Source organism: Thalassophryne amazonica, chromosome 5 (assembly GCF_902500255.1).
Source record: "Thalassophryne amazonica chromosome 5, fThaAma1.1, whole genome shotgun sequence".
NCBI classification, from domain to species: domain Eukaryota; kingdom Metazoa; phylum Chordata; class Actinopteri; order Batrachoidiformes; family Batrachoididae; genus Thalassophryne; species Thalassophryne amazonica.
In genome coordinates, this window is record NC_047107.1 from 31,389,594 (window position 1) to 31,414,654 (window position 25,061).

At 40.0% G+C, this 25,061-nt stretch overlaps 1 protein-coding gene across 1 annotated transcript in view; it reads right to left on the minus strand.

Annotated features, from left to right (window-relative positions):
• Nucleotides 1–24,348, minus strand: part of tcf7l1b (transcription factor 7 like 1b) — a 120,401-nt gene extending 96,053 nt beyond the window's left edge. Inside the window, 3 exon segments of the mRNA XM_034169896.1 lie at nucleotides 23,031–23,161; nucleotides 23,285–23,357; nucleotides 23,482–24,348. Coding sequence (XP_034025787.1) covers nucleotides 23,031–23,161; nucleotides 23,285–23,357; nucleotides 23,482–23,667 — 390 coding nt within the window. The 5' untranslated portion in view covers nucleotides 23,668–24,348.
• Between the last annotated feature and the right edge of the window lie 713 nt (nucleotides 24,349–25,061).

Genomic DNA, 25,061 nt, shown 5'->3' on the forward strand with positions numbered 1-25,061 from the left:
GGAGTAGTATGAGGAATTGACGCCAGCTCATGCTTTCCACAGAGACAGAAGAGGGAAGGATACAGACTAGGGCTGACACCATTTCACGCGGTTCTATGCCAGCGCTGTGCACAAGCATCCTTAGCCTGAAAATGGAAAGCAAACTAACTGCATATTCTGCGAAACTCCGGACAGAAAGGTTGTAGGGCACTACCAAGACTAAAAACAGAGTTTTTCAGATTCTAAAATAAGACTGCATCTCCTTAAGGGATCAGCTACTCACACCGGGACATACGTGCAAAGACATGTCCCACAAAACTTTAAAACGTCTAACATTAACATGTGATGACAATATAATTACTATTATAAAATACTCTGGTGCATTCAGTACAAATTACTTAAGCTTGATTTCCCTCATGTGAAATTATCACAACTGCAGAGGTGTACAAATATATAACGTACAGTTCAGCAACAAAATCCTAAAAAAACTAGAAGCACTCAGAGAGTGCAAACCTCCGCCAAGGCCATGGGGCCACTGACGCCATAACATCTACACGCCGTGGAATCATTGAACCTAAAAAAGTCTAACAATGATGTTTGCTCAGTAGCAAAATAAAGTTTCATCTGCTGTGACTAGATATCATGTATCCTTAGTGCTTGGCATCACAGTTTATTGCAACTTGCATCTTTCCCAGAAGCTACTGTTATCTGAGCACAGATATTGATATTGCATGTGTTTATAGACAAAAACAAATAAGAGACGAAATTCAATTTATTATTCAACTAAACTGCAAATATATGAATTTTTTTAACATTTATGAAACACTTCTCTAAACAAGGCCATAGGGTCACTGGCCCTAAAGAGATTCCCTCCTTGGCACAGTGATCTATTCAACAATTCAGTGTTGCAACCAAAACTATGATACATACACTTTTCTTTCCTTTATATTTGACATCCTTGACCATGAAAACATACCACTAGAACTTGGAATCACTTTTATGTCTTTATTAGTTCAAAAGTTATTGTATAAAAATGATTTTTCGGTAATGGCGGTTTTCTTCTGGAGCTAGCTCCATAACATTTGAAGCTACATCAAATCTGATGACACCTTACTGAATCAGTACAGATTCAGCTACAATTTCGTGTTAGTTGTGCATCTCTAGCTTCATTTGTCACCTCACACTGATACATTTTCTATTTTCCCTATATTTTTGCATATTCTGGATCACCAGATCTGGACTCCAGAGCCGATCATCACCAAACTTTGTTGTTTGATAGAATATTTTACTATGTTACACCCTAATTTTTTTAAAGCCTTTCTGCCTTGTTTTTGTGGAGTTAGAAACTAGAATGTCAAAATTCCCCCTATCCCGTAATGGTGAAGAATCCTTTAAAAATTCCTGGATACGGATCGTGATCCGGATCACCACTAAAATTCTTGTCATTTCCAACCACTCCACAAAATTTCATCAAAATCCGTTCAAAACGTTTTGAGTTATCCTGCTGACAAACAGACAGACAGACAGACAAACAAACAATGCGACCGAAAACATAACCTCCTTGGCGAAGGTAAAAAAAGTTAAAATGACAAACATTAACCTATACCAGCTTCTCTGTTATAACATTTTAACATTTTTGACATTTTTTTATATAACTATAAATGTAACTAGGGGTGTAACAATTAACCGACACAAATCAAAAATCAAATTTAAAGTGATAATAAATACAACTACATCAACACAAGGACCCCTGAACTGTTCCACATGCACTACAAACTAGTTAATGGTTTAATTTTAACATTAGAAATTGGTTGAGTTAAACCGGTTTTGCTACTTTGGTGTCTTGAAACTCTCATAAAAGTTCAAAGGTCAACACGAGAATCTCTTACTTACATGTTTGATGTTAAAGTCACAATTTGCACTGTCATACTGGATGAGACTGAGATATGCTGTGGTGTAGAAGCTGTTTTAACAACAGCTGGCTCATTCTTCTTTTCTATGCTGCCCTTTCTGTTACTATATGTGGTGTTGTTCCCCAGTGGTGAACAAAAGGGAAGCAGAGGCAGCACCAACATGCTGCAGTACAGTAGTAAAATCCTGAACAAGGACTCTTGGTTATGTGACAAGAGTGGCAGGGTGGCTTAGCGGTTAGCACTGCTGCCTCCTGATGAAAAGGTCACTTCCACTTGGCCCTTTGTGCATGAAATTTGTGTAGCTTCCCTCCAGAGGTGCTCTGGCTTCCTCACACCTTCGAAGACATGTAGGTTAGGTGAATTTGAAACTTTAAATAGACCCTGGATGGGGCCCTGCAATAGAGTGGCAACCTTTCCAGGGTGTACCCTGCCTTTTGCCACATGAGTTCTGGAGTAAGGTCCAGCTACCCATGACCCTTAATTGGAATAAGCAGGTACAGAAAATGAATGAATTTATCTGAAAGGAAGCAAGGCTCCTTTTGGTAAATTTTAATTCATCATGGGAAATGAAAGTCCATAATAAATACAGAATTGCATCATATCATATCACAATAAATTGAATTGTTCAATAATAAAAAGTATTGTTCCTGAATCGTGTAACAGACCATGTATCTTGCTATGTACTGCACCAATTCATAAGGTAGAATTTATAATATATATTGTATAATATATAATTTGCAGTATTTTTTTACTGAATTAGTGATTTTGTGTACTCACTCAATGACTGAATGACTTTATTATACTTATGCATGGCCTGCAAATGAAAGGGGAAAATTACATATTTTGACAATCAACTGACTTAAAAAAAAAAAAAAAAGTTTGTGAAACAAAACTGCAGGATTCTTCAAATTTATGAAATTTTTTTTTGCCTCCATTAAAAAATAAAAATCGACAGATGAATTGATCAAGAATTTGTTGCACAAGGTATTTTCACACAAAACTCTCAGATGTACTCAGAATTAATTACAAATTTAAACTTTTGCCCAAATCAATGATATCGTTATCAAAGCTAATCAGTCTGGGCAACATTATTTATGTGGCTGTAGGCCACAGATAAGAACTAAAAACAAATACGTTTTTAATTGAACAAAGTCTGTAAAGTGATGTAGATGTGTTTACCTTTAAAGAATTAAAAAAAAAAAATCTTTCTAAAAACTATAAACCTAGGTCTAAAATGTACACCATGTTGACACAGTCCTTGGTTAAAAAAAATATTTGCAAGCTACCAGTCAGATCACTTTCGGTGGTGGAATACAACACTGAGGGTTGTCAGAATGTGAGTCCCGGACACTGTTGCCTCTGTTGCAAAGTGCCTCACCTGAATCCACGTCTCTGCAAACCTCACAGATTTCACACACAGAAATGTGTAGCATGCATGAATGCACGTGTGTATACACACATACACACACACACACACACACCATAGTGAGCGAAACGGCAAGCGGACGACCTGATGAAAAGACGCCTCCACGCAAACAGCGTTTGCTTATGCAGGGAGAGGCGCCCTTATTCAGCAGGACAATGTCTGTGTTGACTTTTCTTTGTTTCCAAATTTTTAAGCACCAAAAGCAGCAGGAAGAATGGGGAGAGGGGGGAAGAAAAAAAAGAAAAAGTCAGAGAGGCATGCGATTGTAGCTACTGACATGTTCAGACTTATACAAGCTCTCCATTCAGGGCTCAATCTCAAACTATTTCCTACTCAACAATCACGCTCGGCAGTTGGAGCATCCCACTGTGTATTTGATGAAGATATATTTGAGTGGCTAACCTCGCTTGCACTTACTCGCCAACTCTCGCACACACAAGTGGCATTTCACTCTTTAGTGACGACGATGATGATGTATGAGCGGAGTTATCTAAAGCGCTGATGAAGCCTGACAGAGGTGGCGTCAAGCGGAGAGTCGCCAATTAAGCCTGGCGCTAGTCAATCGCTGTCGGAACAATGGCGTGATAATCACGTCACTGAACCGACACAGGCCTAAAAACAATGAGCCGGATTTGTCAGGTTTAACCTTTGAGAGGAAACAAAGAAAGAGGGGGAAAAAGTTTTGGCCCTCCATCGCACACCAGGCAGACGTCTGGTGGAACATCTCTCCAAACATAAAACCTCCTCCTCAGCTCTCTGTGGATTACAGCGGAATGTCAGCTCTGCACAGGCTTTAAATCAGTTATGCTCGCCCCTCGGGGGAACTCTGCGCTGATCCCATGTAGGCCTGTCTCTCATTGCTCATGATAGGGTTGCCACATCCCAATTTAAAAGTTGGGCCTCAAATCCTTCACCATGTGCACATCACGTAGTCAAAGAGCTACACAGTAACTATTGAGCAACATGTCACATCTGCTTTTCGGCACATGTGCCCACAAAAGCAGCCAATTAAATAAATCCCCTTTTCTCAAGTTGATATCCAGACAACAAGCAGAAACCCATTAGAACTTTTTTTGCAGAGACATTATTCAGAGCACAAACCAGCGCTGCAGTTGTTTTCAAAATTAATCAATCTGTGACACATGTTGTCCAACTAATATTTTACTCCTTTAAATGGTTATAAAGTCTTCAAATGACTTGATTTTTATTGGGGGGGGGGGGGGAATCCATACTTACATGTATCCCAATGTGGACAAGGACAAACAACCAGTGTTATTACGCAACATAAGGACTTTAAATTCCAAAAAATAAGCAAGGTGGACAAAAAAAAAAAAAAAAAAGTGTGTAACGGACAGCATATGGGATCAAATGTGATTGGACAACGGAAAATGTCAGACGGGCACAGATGGAGAAGTGAACAGTGAACACCACAGCTTGTGGTGTGTGCCAAGATGAACAAATAAACTTGTAATAGACAGCATATTGGATGTTATTTGATGCAGATGACAGACTGCTGGACCAGAGCACAACAATAAAAATGTGAGTCCATTTCACTTTTTTTTTTTTTTTTTTTTTTTTTTAAATCAGCTCTGAGATCTCTCTTTTATATATATATATATATATATATATATATATATATATATATATATATATATATATATATATATATATATATATATATATATATATATATATATAGAGAGAGAGAGAGAGAGAGAGAGAGAGAGAGAGAGAGAGAGAGAGAGAGAGAGACACCCCCACCCAATTCCAGTGAAGTTGGGACGTTGTATGAAATGTAAATAAAAACAGAATACAATTCTCTTAAACCTATATTCAATTGAATACACCACAAGACGAGATATTTAATGTTCAAACTGATAGACTTTTTTGTTTTTGTGTAAACATTTGCTCATTTTCAAATGGATGCCTGCAATACATTTCAAAAAAGCTGGGACAGTGGCAACAAAAGACTGGGAAAGTTGATGAATGCACAACACTTGTTTGGAACATTCCACAGGTGAACACGTTAATTGGAAACAGGTGAGTGTCATGATTGGGTATAGAAGGAGCATCCCCAAAAGGCACAGCCATTCACAAGAAAAGATGGGGTGAGGATCACCACTTTGTGAACAACTGCATGAAAAAAAATAGTTCAACAGTTTAAGAACAATGTTTCCCAACGTTCAATTGCAAGGAATTTAGGGATTCCATCATCTACAGTCCATAATATAATCAGAAGATTCAGAGAATCTGGAGAACTTTTTACAGGTAAGCGGCAAGGCTGAAAACCAACACTGAATGCCCGTGACCTTCGATCCCTCAGGCGGCACTGCATTAAAAACTGTGCAAAGGATCTTATCACATGGGCTCAGAAACACTTCAGAAAACCACTGTCAGTTAACACAGTTCTTTGCTACATCTACAAGTGGAAAAGTGTGTTGTGGTCTGATGAGTCACATTTTAAACTGTTTTTGGAAATCATGGACGCTGTGTCCTCTGGACAAAAGAGGAAAAAGACCATCCAAATTGTTCCCAGCACAAAGTTCAAAAGCCAGCATCTGTGATGGTATGAGGATGTGTTAGTGCCCATGGCATGGGCAACTTACACATCTGTGATTGCACCATCAATGCTGAAAGGTCCATCCAAGTTTTGGAGCAACACATGCTGCCATCCAAGCAACATCTTTTTCAGGGACATCCTTGCTTATTTCAGCAAGACAATGCCAAGCCACATTCTGCACGTGTTACAACAGTGTGGCTTCGTAGTAAAAGAGTGCGGGTACTAGACTGGCCTGCCTGCAGTCCAGACCCACTGAAATTGTGTGGCGCATTATGAAGCGCAAAATACGACAACAGAGACCCTGAACTGTTGAACAACTGAAGTCATACATCAAGCAAGAATGGGAAAGAATTCCACCTAGAAAGCTTCAACAATTAGTGTCCTCAGTTACCAAATGCTTATTGAGTGTTGTTAGAAGGAAAGGTGATGTAACACAGTGGTAAACATACCACTGTTCCAGCTTTTTTGAAATGTGTTGCAGGCATCCATTTCAAATTTAGCAAATATTTGCACAAAAACAAAGTTTTAAAGCATAACTTAGAAATGAATGAAGCGACCATCACAAATCTTAGCGAAAGGGTAACAACTGGCCTAAAAATGACAGTCAGCACATTTTGGGACAAATCCAGAGAAAAGAGAAATGCTAGGAAATTTTACACTCTTTCTTTTTATTCTTTTAAAAGGAGTAAAAAAAAATATTTTAAAAAAAGAATAAAAAGTCATCGGCTGAGCTGTTTCCTGACAAGTTCTGTTTAATTACATCTGAAATTTCAAAAATAATTACATTACACCGCCAAAGCCAGGAGACTGCAGCACAACATGCAAATGTGGACTGCTTTTGTCTGGTATCAACCAGTTCATCTGAGAGACTTTTAAGGTGTTTCAAAACCATAGCCCACACCACATTTATTAAAAATATCAGAGAATGCCAGCAGGGCTTTCCCAGATTTAAACTATAGAACTCAGATCAGGGCATCAACACAAACTGTTAAACTCAACAAATGGCTCGTTCTACAGGTCTGCAGTGAAACACTGTTGGTCAAGTATGACTGTGTGTGCACCACCGGTAGGCCTAAATATCCAACTTCATCCACAGAGCTAAACAAAGCAAACCAAGAAAGTAAAACTGCAAAAGTGCCAAATCAACTGTCTCATCAATGTAATTCACAGTAAGAACACAAAACGGTGAGGACTGAGTTTACTTCAGTACAGTACAGAGACCTTAAGACGTCTCTAATGTATGTCAGCCATTGTCTGTCCTGCATCACATTGACCCACTTCTTTACTTGTCCTAATATGGAGGTTTTAATCTCTACATTTTTCACAAATTATTTGTTACTTTGCCTTGAACCACAATGAACAGGCATTATCATTTCCAACTTTGTTTTCCTGAACAAAAATACAAGGAAATGAGAGGCTTTCCTAACAGGCAGCTCGATGAGACAGACAGACAAAACAAAGTGCACAAGAGATAATGGACTGCTAAAAATTCCCCTCAATTACTCCACTAGGTCTGTTCCTTGAATTATGCCAAAATAGTTTCCTTCAACAAACAATACAGAAGAAAAAATAAGTGCCAATAACAACATTTATATTACACTGTGTTTATCGCTGATATAATTTTTAATTTCTGCATGAACTCTGGCGGTCATCTACTGTGCGGAAAGTAGCCATTTAGTTAATGAGCCCCAATGGAGACCTCCAATGAAGCCATCAAGACTGTTCAGAATAACAATGGTCAACTAACGCCTTTCTAATTGAATGGAAGGTACAGGGAGGCAATGGGAGTGGGCCCAAAAACTGAAAAGGAGACAGAAACAAGGGAAGGGGAGGTCTTTTCACTCAGATGCCTGCCAGGCCTTAACGAAAGTACTTTTTTTATTGGGAGGGGGGTTTGACAATGACTGGGGGATGGACGCAGAACTCAACGCTCCAACGAGGCTCATTTCCAAAAAGTCAGCAAAGTTTCTCTTCAAAAGTATTTTTCAAACTAAAACTAAAACAATGAAATAATGGACAGGAATTTTTTTTTTTTAAATCGATTGTTTTAAATCAGAGAAATTTCTGTAGTCGCCTGTTTAAGTCATTATAATCATGAATCTGCACAGGCTTTTATGCAGTTAGTGGGACAAAACATTTTATAAAAGAGGAATTTGCATTTTTTCACCATATTCTGTCATTTTGCAAACAAAATATGTTGATTAACTATAAAATAAATAACAAATGATAATGACAATCATCATTTGCAGCCTCGGTTGTGTAATGTACACCATTTCATTTGTTTTACAATTTTCAGAGTGACATGTATTGCACTCATTAAAAAAGTTTTGTTTTTAACATTAAAAATAAAAATAATAATAATAAAAAAAACAGCTATGGTTGCCAGAATAATTCTGCAAAACAGTACAATAAAAATATGTAAATACCTTTTCAGAAAATACTGTATACTTTACATTGCGAAACTCTTGATAAGTTCTTTCAAACAGGGGGATTGCATACCCGCCATATTGGATTTTGGTTGTGCAGGGGATTGTGGGAAATGTGTGCCTGCTGTGGACGCACAGACATGCTCAGGAAGTAAACAAAAGGCCCAGAATGCCAAAGATTACTTGTTGTGTCCCTGGATGCTTCAATAACCACCTTAGTGATAAACTTCTATGTTTTTCTGAAGAATGCAAAGCTTAGAAACAAGTGGATTCCCAATATTGGAAGGACTGCAAATAAGGGAAAGTTTAGTAAATTTAAGCCGACATCAACCTGCAGCAACCAGAAAATTTACATGGTCGACACACCAACGGTTTCCCACTCAAACCACTCCCATCAATACAATCAACATAGAGGTTTTGTGCACAACTTGTAGCACAGTCGCAGCCGCCATTTGATGCGCAACTTAGCAAATCCCTCCCCAACACACCCCCCTTTGCCCAGAGCAGCTTTCTCCTGCCACATTATAGTGCATAAACAACTTTCTCTCTTTCATTCTTTCCCATCCTCCGAGAAATGCACAGAGACGATGCAGCACACACTTACTGATCCGGTGCGCAGCCAAGATTATCTCCATCACAATAGTTTTTCCCCCATGGAAAAAGGCCAAATATTAAGCATTTTATAAACATTTGATATATAACCTCTAACTTTGTCCAATTTACCCCATCATTCACAAGGTAGTATCTCCTAGAAGCAAGTTAGTCGGAACTTACCTCTCTATCAGATTCTTTTTCTCGCCTTTTAACCTTGTAATTATGCACTTTAACCATCTTTTTAGTTCTGCTACTGTTGCTTCCTTGAATGGTGAGTTAATACCAGCTCCAGGTACATCTTCTGGGTCCAAAATTGGGTTAGAGGTACTGCATCTATCCTTCTTTACATCCATGGATGCCAGCTGCAGGCATACAGACAATCCCATGACGCATTGCGTGAAGGCTACTTCCGAGCATGCGCACTAACACATTCAATCCTCCTATTCTCACTTTTCTCCCCACTATATATATGTGTGTGTGTGTGTGTGTGTGTGTGTGTGTGTGTGTGTGTGTGTGTGTATGTATAAATAAAATAATAAAAAAGAAAAGATAAAGATCAACTTTATTTATCCCAAAGGAAATTATTTTGACAGAGTACAGAAACAGTAAACAATGGTTAGTTAAAAACAGAATTACAGAAAATGTTAGTATTAGAAAGAAAGAAAGAAAGAAAAAGAAAGAAAGTTCAAGCATACTAACTGCTTGTGTTAGCGTTTTGTCACATGGTTTGAATTAGTCTCAAAATCTAATTAACAAAAGAGAATCCATTTTATCCTATTAATATATAGAATTCAGGGATCCCAAAAGTGATGTCATGAGCTTGACTCTGGTCATCTACAGAACAAGCAAGGCACACTACTGTTGTTAGCATATGAAGCACAATATCATCAACGGTTCTTGTAATATTGAAGGAAATATATCCAAAGTTTCAATATACGTTATGGTTTGGGATGTGAAAGCTCAGCAAAATATTCTTCAAGCTCAGTGATGATTAGGGACTGAAAAGTATTTCTGATCCATACAGAAATTCCAAGCCAGCTGTCACCTAAAAACTGGCAGAGTTTGGAATTCTGACAAACCAACACATACAGTGCCCTCCAAAAGTATTGGAACACTCAGTATTTCACACATTTTGATTTGTTTATGCCATTTCAAATACAAAAAATGCAACAACAAAAACATAAAAATAAAAATTGTAAAATTATTTTCCTTAAACTCAAACTGAAAGCAAATCTATACAACTTGATATAAATTAATTAAAAGCATAAAAGCCAAGATGATGGGTTGCATAAGTATTGGAATGCTTTGGTATAATACGAGGTCTATTAGAAAAGTATCCGACCTTATTATTTCAAAAACCATATGGATTTGAATCACGTGTGATTACATCAGACATGCTTGAACCCTCGTGGGCATGCGAGAGTTTTTTCACGCCTGTCGGTTATGTCATTCGCCTGTGGGCAGTCTTTGAGTGAGGAGTCGACCACCCTCTCGTCGTTTTTTCATTGTTTAGGAATGGCTCAGAGACTGCTGCTTTGTTTGATCAAAATTTTTTCAAAACTGTAAGGCACAACTGAGTGGACACCATTCAATAAATTCAGCTGGTTTTCGGTAAAAATTTTAACGGCTGATGAGAGATTTTGGTCTGGTAGTGTCACCATAAGGACGGCCCACGGCACCTGATGGCGATCTGCGCTTCGAGGCGGCAGTGTCTCGCCATTTCAAGTTGAAAACTTCCACATTTCAGGCTCTGTTGACCCAGTAAGTCGTCAAAGAACAGAGAACTTTCAGAAGAAGTCAGCATGAGGAGTTTATTCGGACATTCCATTGTTAACGGACATTTTGTAATGAAAGAACGTGCGGGCAGAGTCGCATGTCGGGCCGGACCCATCCGCGGGGGGTCGCGATAGGAAAAACACCCCCGTTGGAAACCTTAACGGGCAAGTTGGAACATGCCCAAGCTGTTAAACAATTTCTCAGTTACTCACTTGTTGAAAGCCATCAAAAGCCGCCATCAAAAGCCGCCTGAATTTTACAAATGGTTTTCAACACGGAGGTGTTTTTCCTGTCGCGGCACACACAGATTTGCCGAGTCGTCAAGGAAACGACTCGGCGAATTTGCGCGCACGTCTTTCATTAAAAAATGTCCTTAAACAGTGGAAGTCCTCATGCCGGCCTCTTCTGAATCTTCTCTGTTCTCTCACGACGTCCTGGGTGAATTAAGCCTTAAATTAGGATGTTTTCAGGTCGAAACAGGCCGACGACGGCGCCTGGAAGCGCTGCACGACGTCCTGCTCCGTGGGAAGTCCTTACAGCGACAGAAACACCCCATAATCTCTCATCAGCCATTAAACTTTTCACCGAAAACCAGCTTAATTTCTCGAATAGTGTCCACTCGGATATTCCTCACAGGTCCAGAAAAAATTTTGATAAAGCAACGCGCACCGTCTCGAGCAGCGTGTGAAACAAAGGAATTCAGCCGAGAGGGCGGGACTACATCTCACTCAAGGCCTGCCCACAGGGAAATGACGTCACTGACGCATGAAAAAACTCACGCATGCGCACGAGGGTTCAAGCATGATTGGTGTAATCGCACGTCATTCAAATCCATATAGTTAAAAAAATAAAAATAAAAGGGTCGGTTAATTATCTAATAGACCTTGTACATGTAAATAATCAGTTTTATTGCCAGTTTTCTTCAGACAAGTCAGGGGATGGATACATGAACATTTCCAAGTCACTGAATATGCCTTAGACTTTATTTACATCAATTATGAAGAAATACAAACAGTATGGCACTCTATGGGAAATCTATGTGGAGTATACAGTTCTCAAAAACTGAGTGACAAGAAGAAGAAGAGTGAGGAAAGCCACCAAGATACCCAGACAACACAGAAGTAGTTATGGGCTTCTGTGGCTTGCTTGCCTCTACTGGTGGTTGGCTCTCACTGCGGTATTGTATCACTTCCTGTTCCGGAGCACAGCGGTGTTTTTCTGTATCTGTTAGCTGTTTAATCTGCGCAGTTAGATTGATCTAGTTAACTAGATAATGATTTGTTTCCCAGTGTAATCTTCACGTGCCTTAACTAAAGCACTCCTTCTGCTGAATCACCTCTAAATTATTTACACATTATTCACTTTGCGTGTTTTTAGGAATCCGCTAGCTTAGCGCAGCTACTAGCTCTTAGCCGGTTTAGCATGGCGGCTTCTCCTGTCTCTCCCGCACTTTTCTGCTCTGGGTGTGAAATGTTTAGTTATTCCTCGGCCTCCTTTAGCAGTAATGGTACTTGTAATAAGTGTAGCTTATTCGTAGCTTTGGAGGCCAGGCTGGGCGAATTGGAGACTCGGCTCCGCACCGTGGAAAATTCTACAGCTAGCCAGGCCACTGTAGTCGGTGCGGACCAAGGTAGCTTAGCCGCCGTTGGTTCCCTCCCGGCAGATCCCGAGCAGCCGGGAAAGCAGGTCGACTGGGTGACTGTGAGGAGGAAGCGTAGTTCTAAACAGAAGCCCCCTGTACACCACCAACCCGTTCACATTTCTAACCATTTTTCCCCACTCGACGACACACCCGGGGAGGATCAAACTCTGGTTATTGGCGACTCTGTTTTGAGAAATGTGAAGTTAGCGACACCAGCAACCATAGTCAATTGTCTTCCGGGGGCCAGAGCAGGCGACATTGAAGGAAATTTGAAACTGCTGGCTAAGGCTAAGTGTAAATTTGGTAAGATTGTAATTCACGTCGGCAGTAATGACACCCGGTTAGGCCAATCGGAGGTCACTAAAATTAACATTAAATCGGTGTGTAACTTTGCAAAAACAATGTCGGACTCTGTAGTTTTCTCTGGGCCCCTCCCCAATCGGACTGGGAGTGACATGTTTAGCCGCATGTTCTCCTTGAATTGCTGGCTGTCTGAGTGGTGTCCAAAAAATGAGGTGGGCTTCATAGATAATTGGCAAAGCTTCTGGGGAAAACCTGGTCTTGTTAGGAGAGACGGCATCCATCCCACTTTGGATGGAGCAGCTCTCATTTCTAGAAATCTGGCCAATTTTATTAAATCCTCCAAACCGTGACTATCCAGGGTTGGGACCAGGAAGCAGAGTTGTAGTCTTACACACCTCTCTGCAGCTTCTCTCCCCCTGCCATCCCCTCATTACCCCATCCCCGTAGAGACAGTGTCTGCTCCCAGACCACCATTAACCAGCAAAAATCTATTTAAGCATAAAAATTCAAAAAGAAAAAATAATATAGCACCTTCAACTGCACCACAGACTAAAACAGTTAAATGTGGTCTATTAAACATTAGGTCTCTCTCTTCTAAGTCCCTGTTGGTAAATGATATAATAATTGATCAACATATTGATTTATTCTGCCTTACAGAAACCTGGTTACAGCAGGATGAATATGTTAGTTTAAATGAGTCAACACCCCCGAGTCACACTAACTGTCAGAATGCTCGTAGCACGGGCCGGGGAGGAGGATTAGCAGCAATCTTCCATTCCAGCTTATTAATTAATCAAAAACCCAGACAGAGCTTTAATTCATTTGAAAGCTTGACTCTTAGTCTTGTCCATCCAAACTGGAAGTCCCAAAAACCAGTTTTATTTGTTATTATCTATCGTCCACCTGGTCGTTACTGTGAGTTTCTCTGTGAATTTTCAGACCTTTTGTCTGACTTAGTGCTTAGCTCAGATAAGATAATTATAGTGGGCGATTTTAACATCCACACAGATGCTGAGAATGACAGCCTCAACACTGCATTTAATCTATTATTAGACTCTATTGGCTTTGCTCAAAATGTAAATGAGTCCACCCACCACTTTAATCATATCTTAGATCTTGTTCTGACTTATGGTATGGAAATAGAAGACTTAACAGTATTCCCTGAAAACTCCCTTCTGTCTGATCATTTCTTAATAACATTTACATTTACTCTGATGGACTACCCAGCAGTGGGGAATAAGTTTCATTACAGTAGAAGTCTTTCAGAAAGCGCTGTAACTAGGTTTAAGGATATGATTCCTTCTTTATGTTCTCTAATGCCATATACCAACACAGTGCAGAGTAGCTACCTAAACTCTGTAAGTGAGATAGAGTATCTCGTCAATAGTTTTACATCCTCATTGAAGACAACTTTGGATGCTGTAGCTCCTCTGAAAAAGAGAGCTTTAAATCAGAAGTGCCTGACTCCGTGGTATAACTCACAAACTCGTAGCTTAAAGCAGATAACCCGTAAGTTGGAGAGGAAATGGCGTCTCACTCATTTAGAAGATCTTCACTTAGCTTGGAAAAAGAGTCTGTTGCTCTATAAAAAAAGCCCTGTAAAGCTAGGACATCTTTCTACTCATCACTAATTGAAGAAAATAAGAACAACCCCAGGTTTCTTTTCAGCACTGTAGCCAGGCTGACAAAGAGTCAGAGCTCTATTGAGCTGAGTATTCCATTAACTTTAACTAGTAATGACTTTATGACTTTCTTTGCTAACAAAATTTTAACTATTAGAGAAAAAATTACTCATAACCATCCCAAAGACGTATCGTTATCTTTGGCTGCTTTCAGTGATGCCAGATTGTTCTGTCTGAGTTATTTTCATTAGTTACTTCATCCAAACCATCAACATATTTATTAGACCCCATTCCTACCAGGCTGCTAAAGGAAGACCTACCATTATTTAATGCTTCGATCTTAAATATGATCAATCTATCTTTGTTAGTTGGCTATGTACCACAGGCTTTTAAGGTGGCAGTTTTAAACCATTACTTAAAAAGCCATCACTTGACCCAGCTATCTTAGCTAATTATAGGCCAATCTCCAACCTTCCTTTTCTCTCAAAAATTCTTGAAAGGGTAGTTGTAAAACAGCTAACTGATCATCTGCAGAGGAATGGTCTATTTGAAGAGTTTCAGTCAGGATTTAGAATTCATCATAGTACAGAAACAGCATTAGTGAAGGTTACAAATGATCTTCTTATGGCCTCGGACAGTGGACTCATCTCTGTGCTTGTTCTGTTAGACCTCAGTGCTGCTTTTGATACTGTTGACCATAAAATTTTATTACAGAGATTAGAGCATGCCATAGGTATTAAAGGCACTGCGCTGCGGTGGTTTGAATCATATTTGTCTAATAGATTACAATTTGTTCATGTAAATGGGGAATCTTCTTCACAGACTAAAGTTAATTATGGAGTTCCACAAGGTTCTGTGCTAGGACCAATTTTATTCACTTTATACATGCTTCCCTTAGGCAGTATTATTAGAAAGCATTGCTTAAATTTTCATTGTTACGCAGATGATACCCAGCTTTATCTATCCATGAAGCCAGAGGACACACACCAATTAGCTAAACTGTTGTGTGGGCCGCTGAAGAGGAGGTACTGCTGGCCCACCACCACCAGAGGGCGCCCTGCCTGGAGTGCGGGCTCCAGGCACCAGAGGGCGCCACCGCCCCACAGGAGCAGCCTCGGTAACAGCTGTCACCCATCACCTGAGACAGCTGACGGCAATTATCACTGGGGTATATCAGCAGGACGGCATCTCCACCTCATCGCCGAGATATTGTTTCTACCTACGAGGTAACGTATCAAAGCTGACGGAGTGTATCCTTTTGGATTAGTGTATAGCTTGTGGATTACTGTTCCAACGAGAGGTGGAGGTAACTTCCCTGCTGTTCGGAGTCCTGGGTGCAAACGCGCCCCCATCTAACTGTTCTTTGTTCCTCGCCAGCAGTACCAGGTCCGACACGCGGAGGCAGTGGCCACCTGGGAGTTCGGGACTTGGCGGCTCCAGTATTTCCGGGGTCCTGTGGCGGAGGAAGCCGTGTGGTTCGGGTCTTACCTTGGAGAGGCGTCTCCTATCTTCGAGCCTGCCCACACGACACTTTTGTGAATTGACTGTTGTCCATTTCGTGATTGGTTGTATTCGTTGTGCACGTTCACAACAGTAAAGCCTTGTTATTTGACTTTCTCCATTGTCCGTTCATTTGCGCCCCCTGTTGTGGGTCCGTGTACTGACACTTTCCCAACATAAACTGCAGGATTGTCTTACAGACATAAAGACATGGATGACCTCTAATTTCCTGCTTTTAAACTCAGATAAAACTGAAGTTATTGTACTTGGCCCCACAAATCTTAGAAACATGGTGTCTAACCAGATCCTTACTCTGGATGGCATTACCCTGACCTCTAGTAACACTGTGAGAAATCTTGGAGTCATTTTTGATCAGGATATGTCATTCAAAGCGCATATTAAACAAATATGTAGGACTGCTTTTTTGCATTTACGCAATCTCTCTAAAATTAGAAAGGTCTTGTCTCAGAGTGATGCTGAAAAACTAATTCATGCATTTATTTCATCCAGGCTGGACTATTGTAATTCATTATTATCAGGTTGTCCTAAAAGTTCCCTAAAAAGCCTTCAGTTAATTCAAAATGCTGCAGCTAGAGTACTAACGGGGACTAGAAGGAGAGAGCATATCTCACCCATATTGGCCTCTCTTCATTGGCTTCCTGTTAATTCTAGAATAGAATTTAAAATTATTCTTCTTACTTATAAGGTTTTGAATAATCAGGTCCCATCTTATCTTAGGGACCTCGTAGTACCATATCACCCCAATAGAGCGCTTCGCTCTCAGACTGCAGGCTTACTTGTAGTTCCTAGGGTTTGTAAGAGTAGAATGGGAGGCAGAGCCTTCAGCTTTCAGGCTCCTCTCCTGTGGAACCAGCTCCCAATTCAGATCAGGGAGACAGACACCCTCTCTACTTTTAAGATTATTCTTAAAACTTTCCTTTTTGCTAAAGCTTATAGTTAGGGCTAGATCGGGTGACCCTGAACCATCCCTTAGTTATGCTGCTATAGACGTAGACTGCTGGGGGGTTCCCATGATGCACTGTTTCTTTCTCTTTTTGCTCTGTATGCACCACTCTGCTTTTAATCATTAGTGATCAATCTCTGCTCCCCTCCACAGCATGTCTTTTTCCTGGTTCTCTCCCTCAGCCCCAACCAGTCCCAGCAGAAGACTGCCCCTCCCTGAGCCTGGTTCTGCTGGAGGTTTCTTCCTGTTAAAAGGTAGTTTTTCCTTCCCACTGTAGCCAAGTGCTTGCTCACAGGGGGTCGTTTTGACCATTGGGGTTTTACATAATTATTGTATGGCCTTGCCTTACAATATAAAGCGCCTTGGGGCAACTGTTTGTTGTGATTTGGCGCTATATAAAAAAAAAAATTGATTGATTGAAATTGAATTGACTGGAGAAACTGGGCATTGTGCATGTTTTGCATTTTGCATTCCCAGTTATACAACTTCATGATGAGGTGGTTTAGCAAGAAGTGCAAGCCTAGATTTGATGTTTTGGTGAAAGAAAACAGAGGATCGCCTGGTCTCAAGCCCACTGCTTAACCACTAGACCATCACATCCATGGAGGCAGTAAGTTAAAGCAATATTTTCAGTTTGTCTGCACAATTTCATGCCATTTTGATTACCATCTTATTTTATTGCCAGATTATGGAGAGAGACAAGTGGTTTTAGGAGTTTTAGTAACTACAAAGCAACCATGTGGTGGATGGAATGAAATACAACTTTGTTAAGCACAACCAAAGAGACATACACAAACATTCATACAGGTTGGTAAGTAATTATAGTGGTAAATTCTAACTGTCAAGCATACGAATGTTTATAAAGAGCATACCTTAATATTTACCCATCTCCAGAAACCTACTCTGAACCATAAAATTTAAAGATTACCTGAAAACACACTTCTTGCCCCCTGAAATATGGCAGAAAAGCTTATCTGGCATCTTCAAGTATCACAAAGAACCCTTGTTTCAATGACGAAAAGGAATGGGAAACACCTTGAGAAAATTTGCAAATCTTTGACCTGAAAAACTGCCAGGCTTGCCATGGCATCATATATATATATATATATATATATATATATATCTCAACCTCAAGTCAACTGGCTGACACATGAGACTATCTGGTATATGTAATCCATCGCAGTAAATGTAATGCATACACATACTTTTTTACAAGTTGTATTTTTTTTGTAAGTTGTATTTTTTTTGTAAGTGTTTTTTTCCCAATAAATTCCCAGAGTGAACAAGCTCAAAATGATTTGAAAGTAAGTACTGAGTTCACAAACTGCATTGGCTGCATTGTTAATATACTGGTATGTTGAACACACACACACACAAACAACACCAATCAAGATGCCAGTAATGTGATGAACTCTACTTTTACATTTATGTCTAAAATATCAAAATGCCCAGTATCATCGTTTAAATAAATCCATTTTGATGTTACAGAAATGTGAGATTAATGGCTAGATAAGACATCTACTTGAACACAAACCAAACCAGTGTAGCAATCACCAAAGATATACAACTGCACTTAATCTTTATCAACAACTGATCTTAAGACTGTCAACCTCTTCTTCTAGGTTTTGAAACAATGGCTGTCGTGATCACTGCAGAGACATTTCTTCCATCTATGTCAAACCAGGTCACTACATTGTTCAATGAAAGTATGCGTGTGTGCAAAAACAACTGAAGGGTTTCAAAAACACTTGGGAGCAGAATATCAGATTACTAGCCTGCAAACCAAGGAATGTACAAGACCAGTAAAGATATCTTGCATTTTTGAAGTATCAGGAAATGGAATTATCGGAGAACTCAAAGAGATAAGGCCATGCAGACTAATCTGGGCCATACCAAGTAATATAATATTTTTCACATAATAATAATTTGCATACACATTACATTAATGGAAATCATCTTCCAAAACTTACCTGTAACTATGAAGTTAATAAAGTTTTTCCAACTTTTCCTGGGTACTTCTGAATTCAGGTAAGTCACTAAAATCTGGGGGATTTACCAAGGTTAACAGAATGTCCATTTTTAACAAGTCATGAAGATTTAATGTGATTAATCCTGCAGAACGAGTTGCCAAGTGCCATTTCCTGGTGATGCATTCACTTGTTGCAGCATAGAACTGACAAACGTGTTTCACATTCAGCTGCTTTGTATTCATGTTGGGACTCTGAACACTAAAGAAAATAAGCCAACAGGAAATCACATAATGAGACAACGCACCGCAGATTTCTTTGAATAAATTCTCCAATTCTGATGAAATGATTCGTAAAACTACAAGCAATGTTTCGTTCACCATGAAGGATTATGTAGTAAGTGTCAACAAGATGATTTTATTATCATGCTAGAATGAACTAAATAAAGCCAGTGACACCCAGGAAAAGTATGAAAAATGTTTCACTGTGACTAAGTGTCCATTTAACACATCTTAGCCTGGGAGCTACCAATATCACATGCATGAGCTCCAAACCACATGACAAGTCAAACAACATATGAACATCAAATGCCTCATTTTTTTTTTATCCAATTACAGTTACAATATTCCCTATATGGGTAATTATTGGAGCCCTTGACTCCAAACTGGACAATATGATTTTGAGTCATTGTGGAAACTTCACTTACTGTTATCTGTGTCAGTTTCCAAACTGAACACACACACACACACACACACCCTCCTCATGTTTTGCAGGCACGTGTTGTATTTTTGTTGAAATCCCCCCATTTCATAAGACACACAGGTTAAGTTTAGGATTAGGTTAAAGATAGGGGAAGTTTGGGTCTATGTGGTCTCGACTGTTATTTGATCTGTCCTGCATGAGAGAATATGGCTAGCTGCCAGGCTAAAAGTCTGTAATACGAATGGTTAATCTCAACCTGACCAAAATGCTTTTTACATCAGTGTTCCAGTGATATGGTATGGAAAATAGAGTAAAACTCACCTAATTCGTCATCGTATAAACTGGATAGTCACTCACTGGACAAAAACAAAAGTCCCAAAGCTTTTGTATGGTTTCCATGTAATAAACACCGCATATAACAGATTTTGTACAACAGATTTTCGCTCACATTGGACACAACTTCCTGTCCGATCACAATGCATTTTCATTAAAACCCCTCGCATATACCGCACAGAGCAGTCTGGACGTGCCCAGTAACAGAGGTACGAAATGAAGTTCAGCACAACCTGTGCCAATTCAACATGCAGATCCACCTTGGATTTGCTGTGGCGACCCAGAGTGCAAAACAAGGGAGCAGCCAAAGGGACTTACTTACTCGCCGATTCAAAGAAAATGAGTACCGTATTTCCTTGAGTAAAATCCCAGGCATTTATTTTTTCCAAACCGTGCTCAGACACGGTACCTAAATGAGACAGCGTGTAATTCAAGTCTGGTGATTATTGACAAAATGCTGTTTGCTACCTGTGCTGTAATATGGTGTTAGGTTTCACACATATCCCTGGGTGTGACAAACCAAACCCCTTTAGATCAGAGCCCCCTGCATGGCTGCAAACTTGGGCACCTTCTAAATGGCGGAGACCGCCATTTAGAGACCGGTTACATTTCGATCATGGATCAAATACGTTTGGCAGAGAAGTCTGCATATATGACCAACTTTTCAACAATTGTACATACTGTACCGTTGGTTTGGAGGTTGATGATTGTATAAAGAAGTGGAGCTTGTTAAGAGACAAACTGATTGAGAAAAAGCTGCTGTTCCGGCGGTAACTTGAATAAAGACACGACGGAGAACTTTAAAAGGGTCATGTGCAGGTCGACATCACTGCATGGCCACAGAGTTACAGAAGCATAAATCAGGCTTTAAGATTTTAAGGTACCACTCCGCAGCGTACTCAGAAAAACATGTACTCAAACAAATGTAATCTTTTTAATGCACATAAGGTCTGGCGCTTATTTAAGGCAGGCGTTTATTTTTTTCAGATAAAGTTTTGACCCGGTCATTAAATGAGGCAGGCCTCTATTCAAGATCAGCCATTTAATCAAGGAAATACATTGGTGCTAGGGATTCCCTGTAGATCGTTCAGCGCCTCCTGACTGTAACTAATCTGTTACTTACATATAGCAGATTTGCTCCATTTTATACATATAATAGATTTTGCTTATACCGGACAAATTTGCTTGTCCACCTGAATCCATTATATGTGAGTTTTGCTGTAGCTGCCAGTAACTTAATGTGTATGCTGAATGTACACATCTGGCTAAAACACTAAAGCGGCTGGTATGGTACTTTAAAAGATAAGTTATTGTTTTTCCAACCCTAGTCCCATTGGCATGATTAGCAATAAAGTCTGTCAGTGCTGTACTCACCTTTCATGAATGCTTCATGTGCAAGAAATTGTTTCTTGAAAAATTATTTGAACAGTTAATGAATGAGAGTGAACAGGGCAGCCATTCTGGGAACTACAAAAATGCACCATATACTCAAAACAGCAACAAAATAATGCTTGCACTCAACAATGCACTCATCCACACCAGTGCATGACAACATCTTAAGAAATATGACCAGCTAGTTGCATGTTGTTTTTCTGACACAAGGAGATAGTTTTGGTCAGTTACTTCACTGCTGATAGCATATTTTGCACCATTAAAGTAACACTGCAGGGATTGTAAACGGCCCCATTCAGAATAGTGTTAAATCAGTGAACCAATTCTGTTAGAGTGCTAATTCAAGTTGATCAACACTGACAGAGTTAATTTAACACCATTTTCAATGGCACCACACATTACATACTAGTGTTAATTTAACACAGCAAAATTTACTGTGCATAAACAACAGTACACCGTGAAATATTGCCAAGTCTCTGTTAAGCCAGCAAAGGTGGAAGTGACATTTATTATTAGCCAAAACACCTGCTAACATGTACTTGCAGCATCATTTTTAACTGAACTTTACTGAATAACGAATAACAAAATGTGAATGTTGGCGCTTCAGTAGTAGTGGGTAAATAAGTCGTGTGAATACTTGGAAAATATCACCAGCAATGTATCTTGTACTTAATCATCAATTGCAAGAATACTTTGTAAGTACACAATGGAATTTTAAGATGCAGTAAAAATGTGGTTTGAGTTCATTTAGAGCTCTCTATGACAGATGCCCCATTGACAACCACTTCCTTTTCAGCTATTTATGCAAAAAGGGAGTTCTGTCATACCACGCAATTGTAAAAAGTGTGCAGAGCATGCAGAAGGTGACCTGCTAACACTGTTGTATTATAACTTGACTTCAAACTTGGTTAAACTTGACACGGCAGCACAACTGGGTCAGTATGGTGAAGTCAACAGCACGAATTGCACTGGGATCACTACCCCAACCCTATTACCACAAGACACTGACCAATCAGTCAGCCAAACCCCTGGAATTGCATCGAAGTCAAGGTAACTGGAGACCTCGGAAACAAATGACCTCGGTAACAGTGGTACCGATACGATCTCAGAGCCACTACATTGTGGAACTGCTACAAAGCACAGTGTGTTTTCTGCAGCGGACTTTACGACAGGTTGAAGAGCACATGCCATTCAGCGTTACACTCGAAATCAGACTCACTGGATTGGATTTCCATCTAATAAATATTTACAGTTCCAACTAAATTTAATTATCTTGTATGGATGTTTTTTTTTTTTAGTTGGGGTTACATATATTTATTAGATGGAAATCCTGGACATAATTGAATTGAGTTCATCCAATGAGTCTTTTTTTTTTTTTTTTGAGTGTAGAAATGATGTTAAAAAAAACAAAAATAGGAGATTTTTCACCATTTTCATAAATTTTGTGTAGTGGTTCCAAGATTGCTGGTCCCAGGGGGTTCACATGTTTACGAGCTCTCTAGAAACCGAAGTCAACACCGGTGTTTTGGAGAGGGTAGGACCAAACCATGCATGGAGCTAACCAGCTCCGGTCCTGCGAAAGTTAGGCATGCGTGTAAATACAGATGTTTAAATTCATGTAAAAGTGTTGTACTGCTTTCATAATTTATTAGGTGCAAAGAACAAAAAGAAAAAAGCAAAACTTTTGACTGTGAAATTGCCAAACGCAGGCCCCGCCGGTCAAGGGTGGGTGGTAAAAAGAAATGTAATATCCCCCAAAAAGAACAAAGAAGTAGTTAGTCGTCATTGAGAGGCCACTCTGGGGGGGAATATGGCGGTTTGGCAGACCTCAAAGAACTTTTTTTTTTTTTTTTTAAAAAGCACGACCAAAGTTCCCAAAGAGTAGAAAAGAACAATAAATGTAGGAGTTGAAGCCGAGCAGAGCCACTCACCGTCCTCGCACTGGGAGACAGAGAGCCGTTGGACAGGTAGGGGTTGGTGAGGTCTGGGATCATAAGAAACGGGTAGCCGGGATAGTGAGGACTCTTAAAAAAGCCACCATCTTGCTGCTGCCTCCTCAGTGCTGCAGGGAGCGAAAAAAACAAAAACAAAACAAGGCTCAAAATCTTAAGAAAAGCAGAACTACGAGTTCAACCACAGCTCGTGAAACAGTGCGGGAGGTTTTTTTTTTTTTTTTTTTTAATACCTTCACTGAAGTAGTCCCTTGTTTTTTCGTAACTTTCTGAGTCCGGTCTGGTTTGAGGACGTCTCTCCGTTTGCTGACAGGGACACAAACACAACACATGGACGGGAACAAACTGGTCAAACTTTTTTTTTTTTTTTTGACCATAGAATTATTCTTATTATTAATGTTTTGTTTTGGCGGCTCACTTTCGTTCTTACCTCGGAGTCCGAAGAGCTGCTGTTGTTTTCTGACTCGTTGACCAGGGACGACTTGACCTCGTCCAGATCCCGTTCCGCCGACACGTTTTCGGAGATCTTTTCCTCCTGCTCGCCTTCGTCTTTGAACGAAATCATCTCATCGTTCGCCCCCAAATCGTCTCCACCGCCTCCGTTTAACTGCGGCATTTCGTCGGTTTGCGTCGACAGGAGGACAAAACGACCACGAACACTCGTTAGGAATTAAAAATAATAATAAAAAAAAACGTATTTATCGAATACGTGGTCCAAAACGAAGTCGCGACTACAACTACAAATGCATTTTTTTCTCTTTAAAAAACTCCCTGTTCATTCTCTCAGCGCCTTCCCGGTTTCCATGGCCGAATCCTGCGATAATCCAGCGTTAAAAGTTACCGCACGGTGGAAAACAGTCGGTGACCGGATGCGCAGGAACTTGGCAAAGTTTGGTTTCCTTCTCAACGGACAACTTGTGGCCCCCGAGTGTCTCCTGGTGCTGCAGAGGAGTCGGGACTGTGTGTCCTCCCGCGGAGCCTGAACGCCTCATAAACTACACTCAAAAAAAAAAAAAAAAAAACTTTACTCAACAACAATCACAAACTCGTCCGATCTTCGAGTATCCATGAAAAAAAAGAAGAAGAAAAAAGACAACCACACACACAATGAAGGCGGGTGCGATCAGGCTGCAGTTTTCTTCACACAAGTTTTAAACCGTCGTTCGGCTGTTGTTTTCACTCCCGTCTGTAACGGACACAAAGCTCATAAAACTGCCAGAGATAAACAATAGCCGCTGCAAAAAAAGAGTGCAGATTTTTTTTTTTTTTTTTTTTTTTTCTCAGCTGGATGTCGCCGTTCTTTCCCTCCACATTGCTGCCGGGGAATGCGCCCAGAAAACTACTTGGTTGTTCAAGTGGAAGAAAAGTGCAGCCCGTCCACAGAGGAGGAGTTAGAGCTGAAAACCGACACTTCATTCAGCAGCCTGCAGAATGCAGATCAGCTATTTTAACTCTCAAGCCACCAACCACTGCAAAACCAACAAAACACTACAGCTAACCTGCTAATTTTATACAAGATAGTGAGGCCTCAGAATAACATAACAACAACAATAATAATAATACAACCCCTGGCAATAATTATGGAATCACCGGCCTTGGAAGATGTTCATTCAGTTGTTTAATTTTGTAGAAAAAAATCAGATCACAGACATGACACAAAACTAAAGTCATTTCAAATGGCAACTTTCTGGCTTTAAGCTACACTATAAGAAATCAGGAAAAATAATTGCGGCAGTCAGTAACTGTTACTTTTTTAGACCAAGCAGAGGGAAAAAAATATGGAATCACTCAATTTTGAGGAATAAATTATGGAGTCACCCTGTAAATTTTCATCCCCAAAACTAACACCTGCATCAAATCAGATCTGCTCGTTAGTCTGCATCTAAAAAGGAGTGATCACACCTTGGAGAGCTGTTGCACCAAGTGGACTGACATGAATCATGGCTCCAACACGAGAGATGTCAATTGAAACAAAGGAGAGGATTAAAAGAACATAAATCATCACGCAAT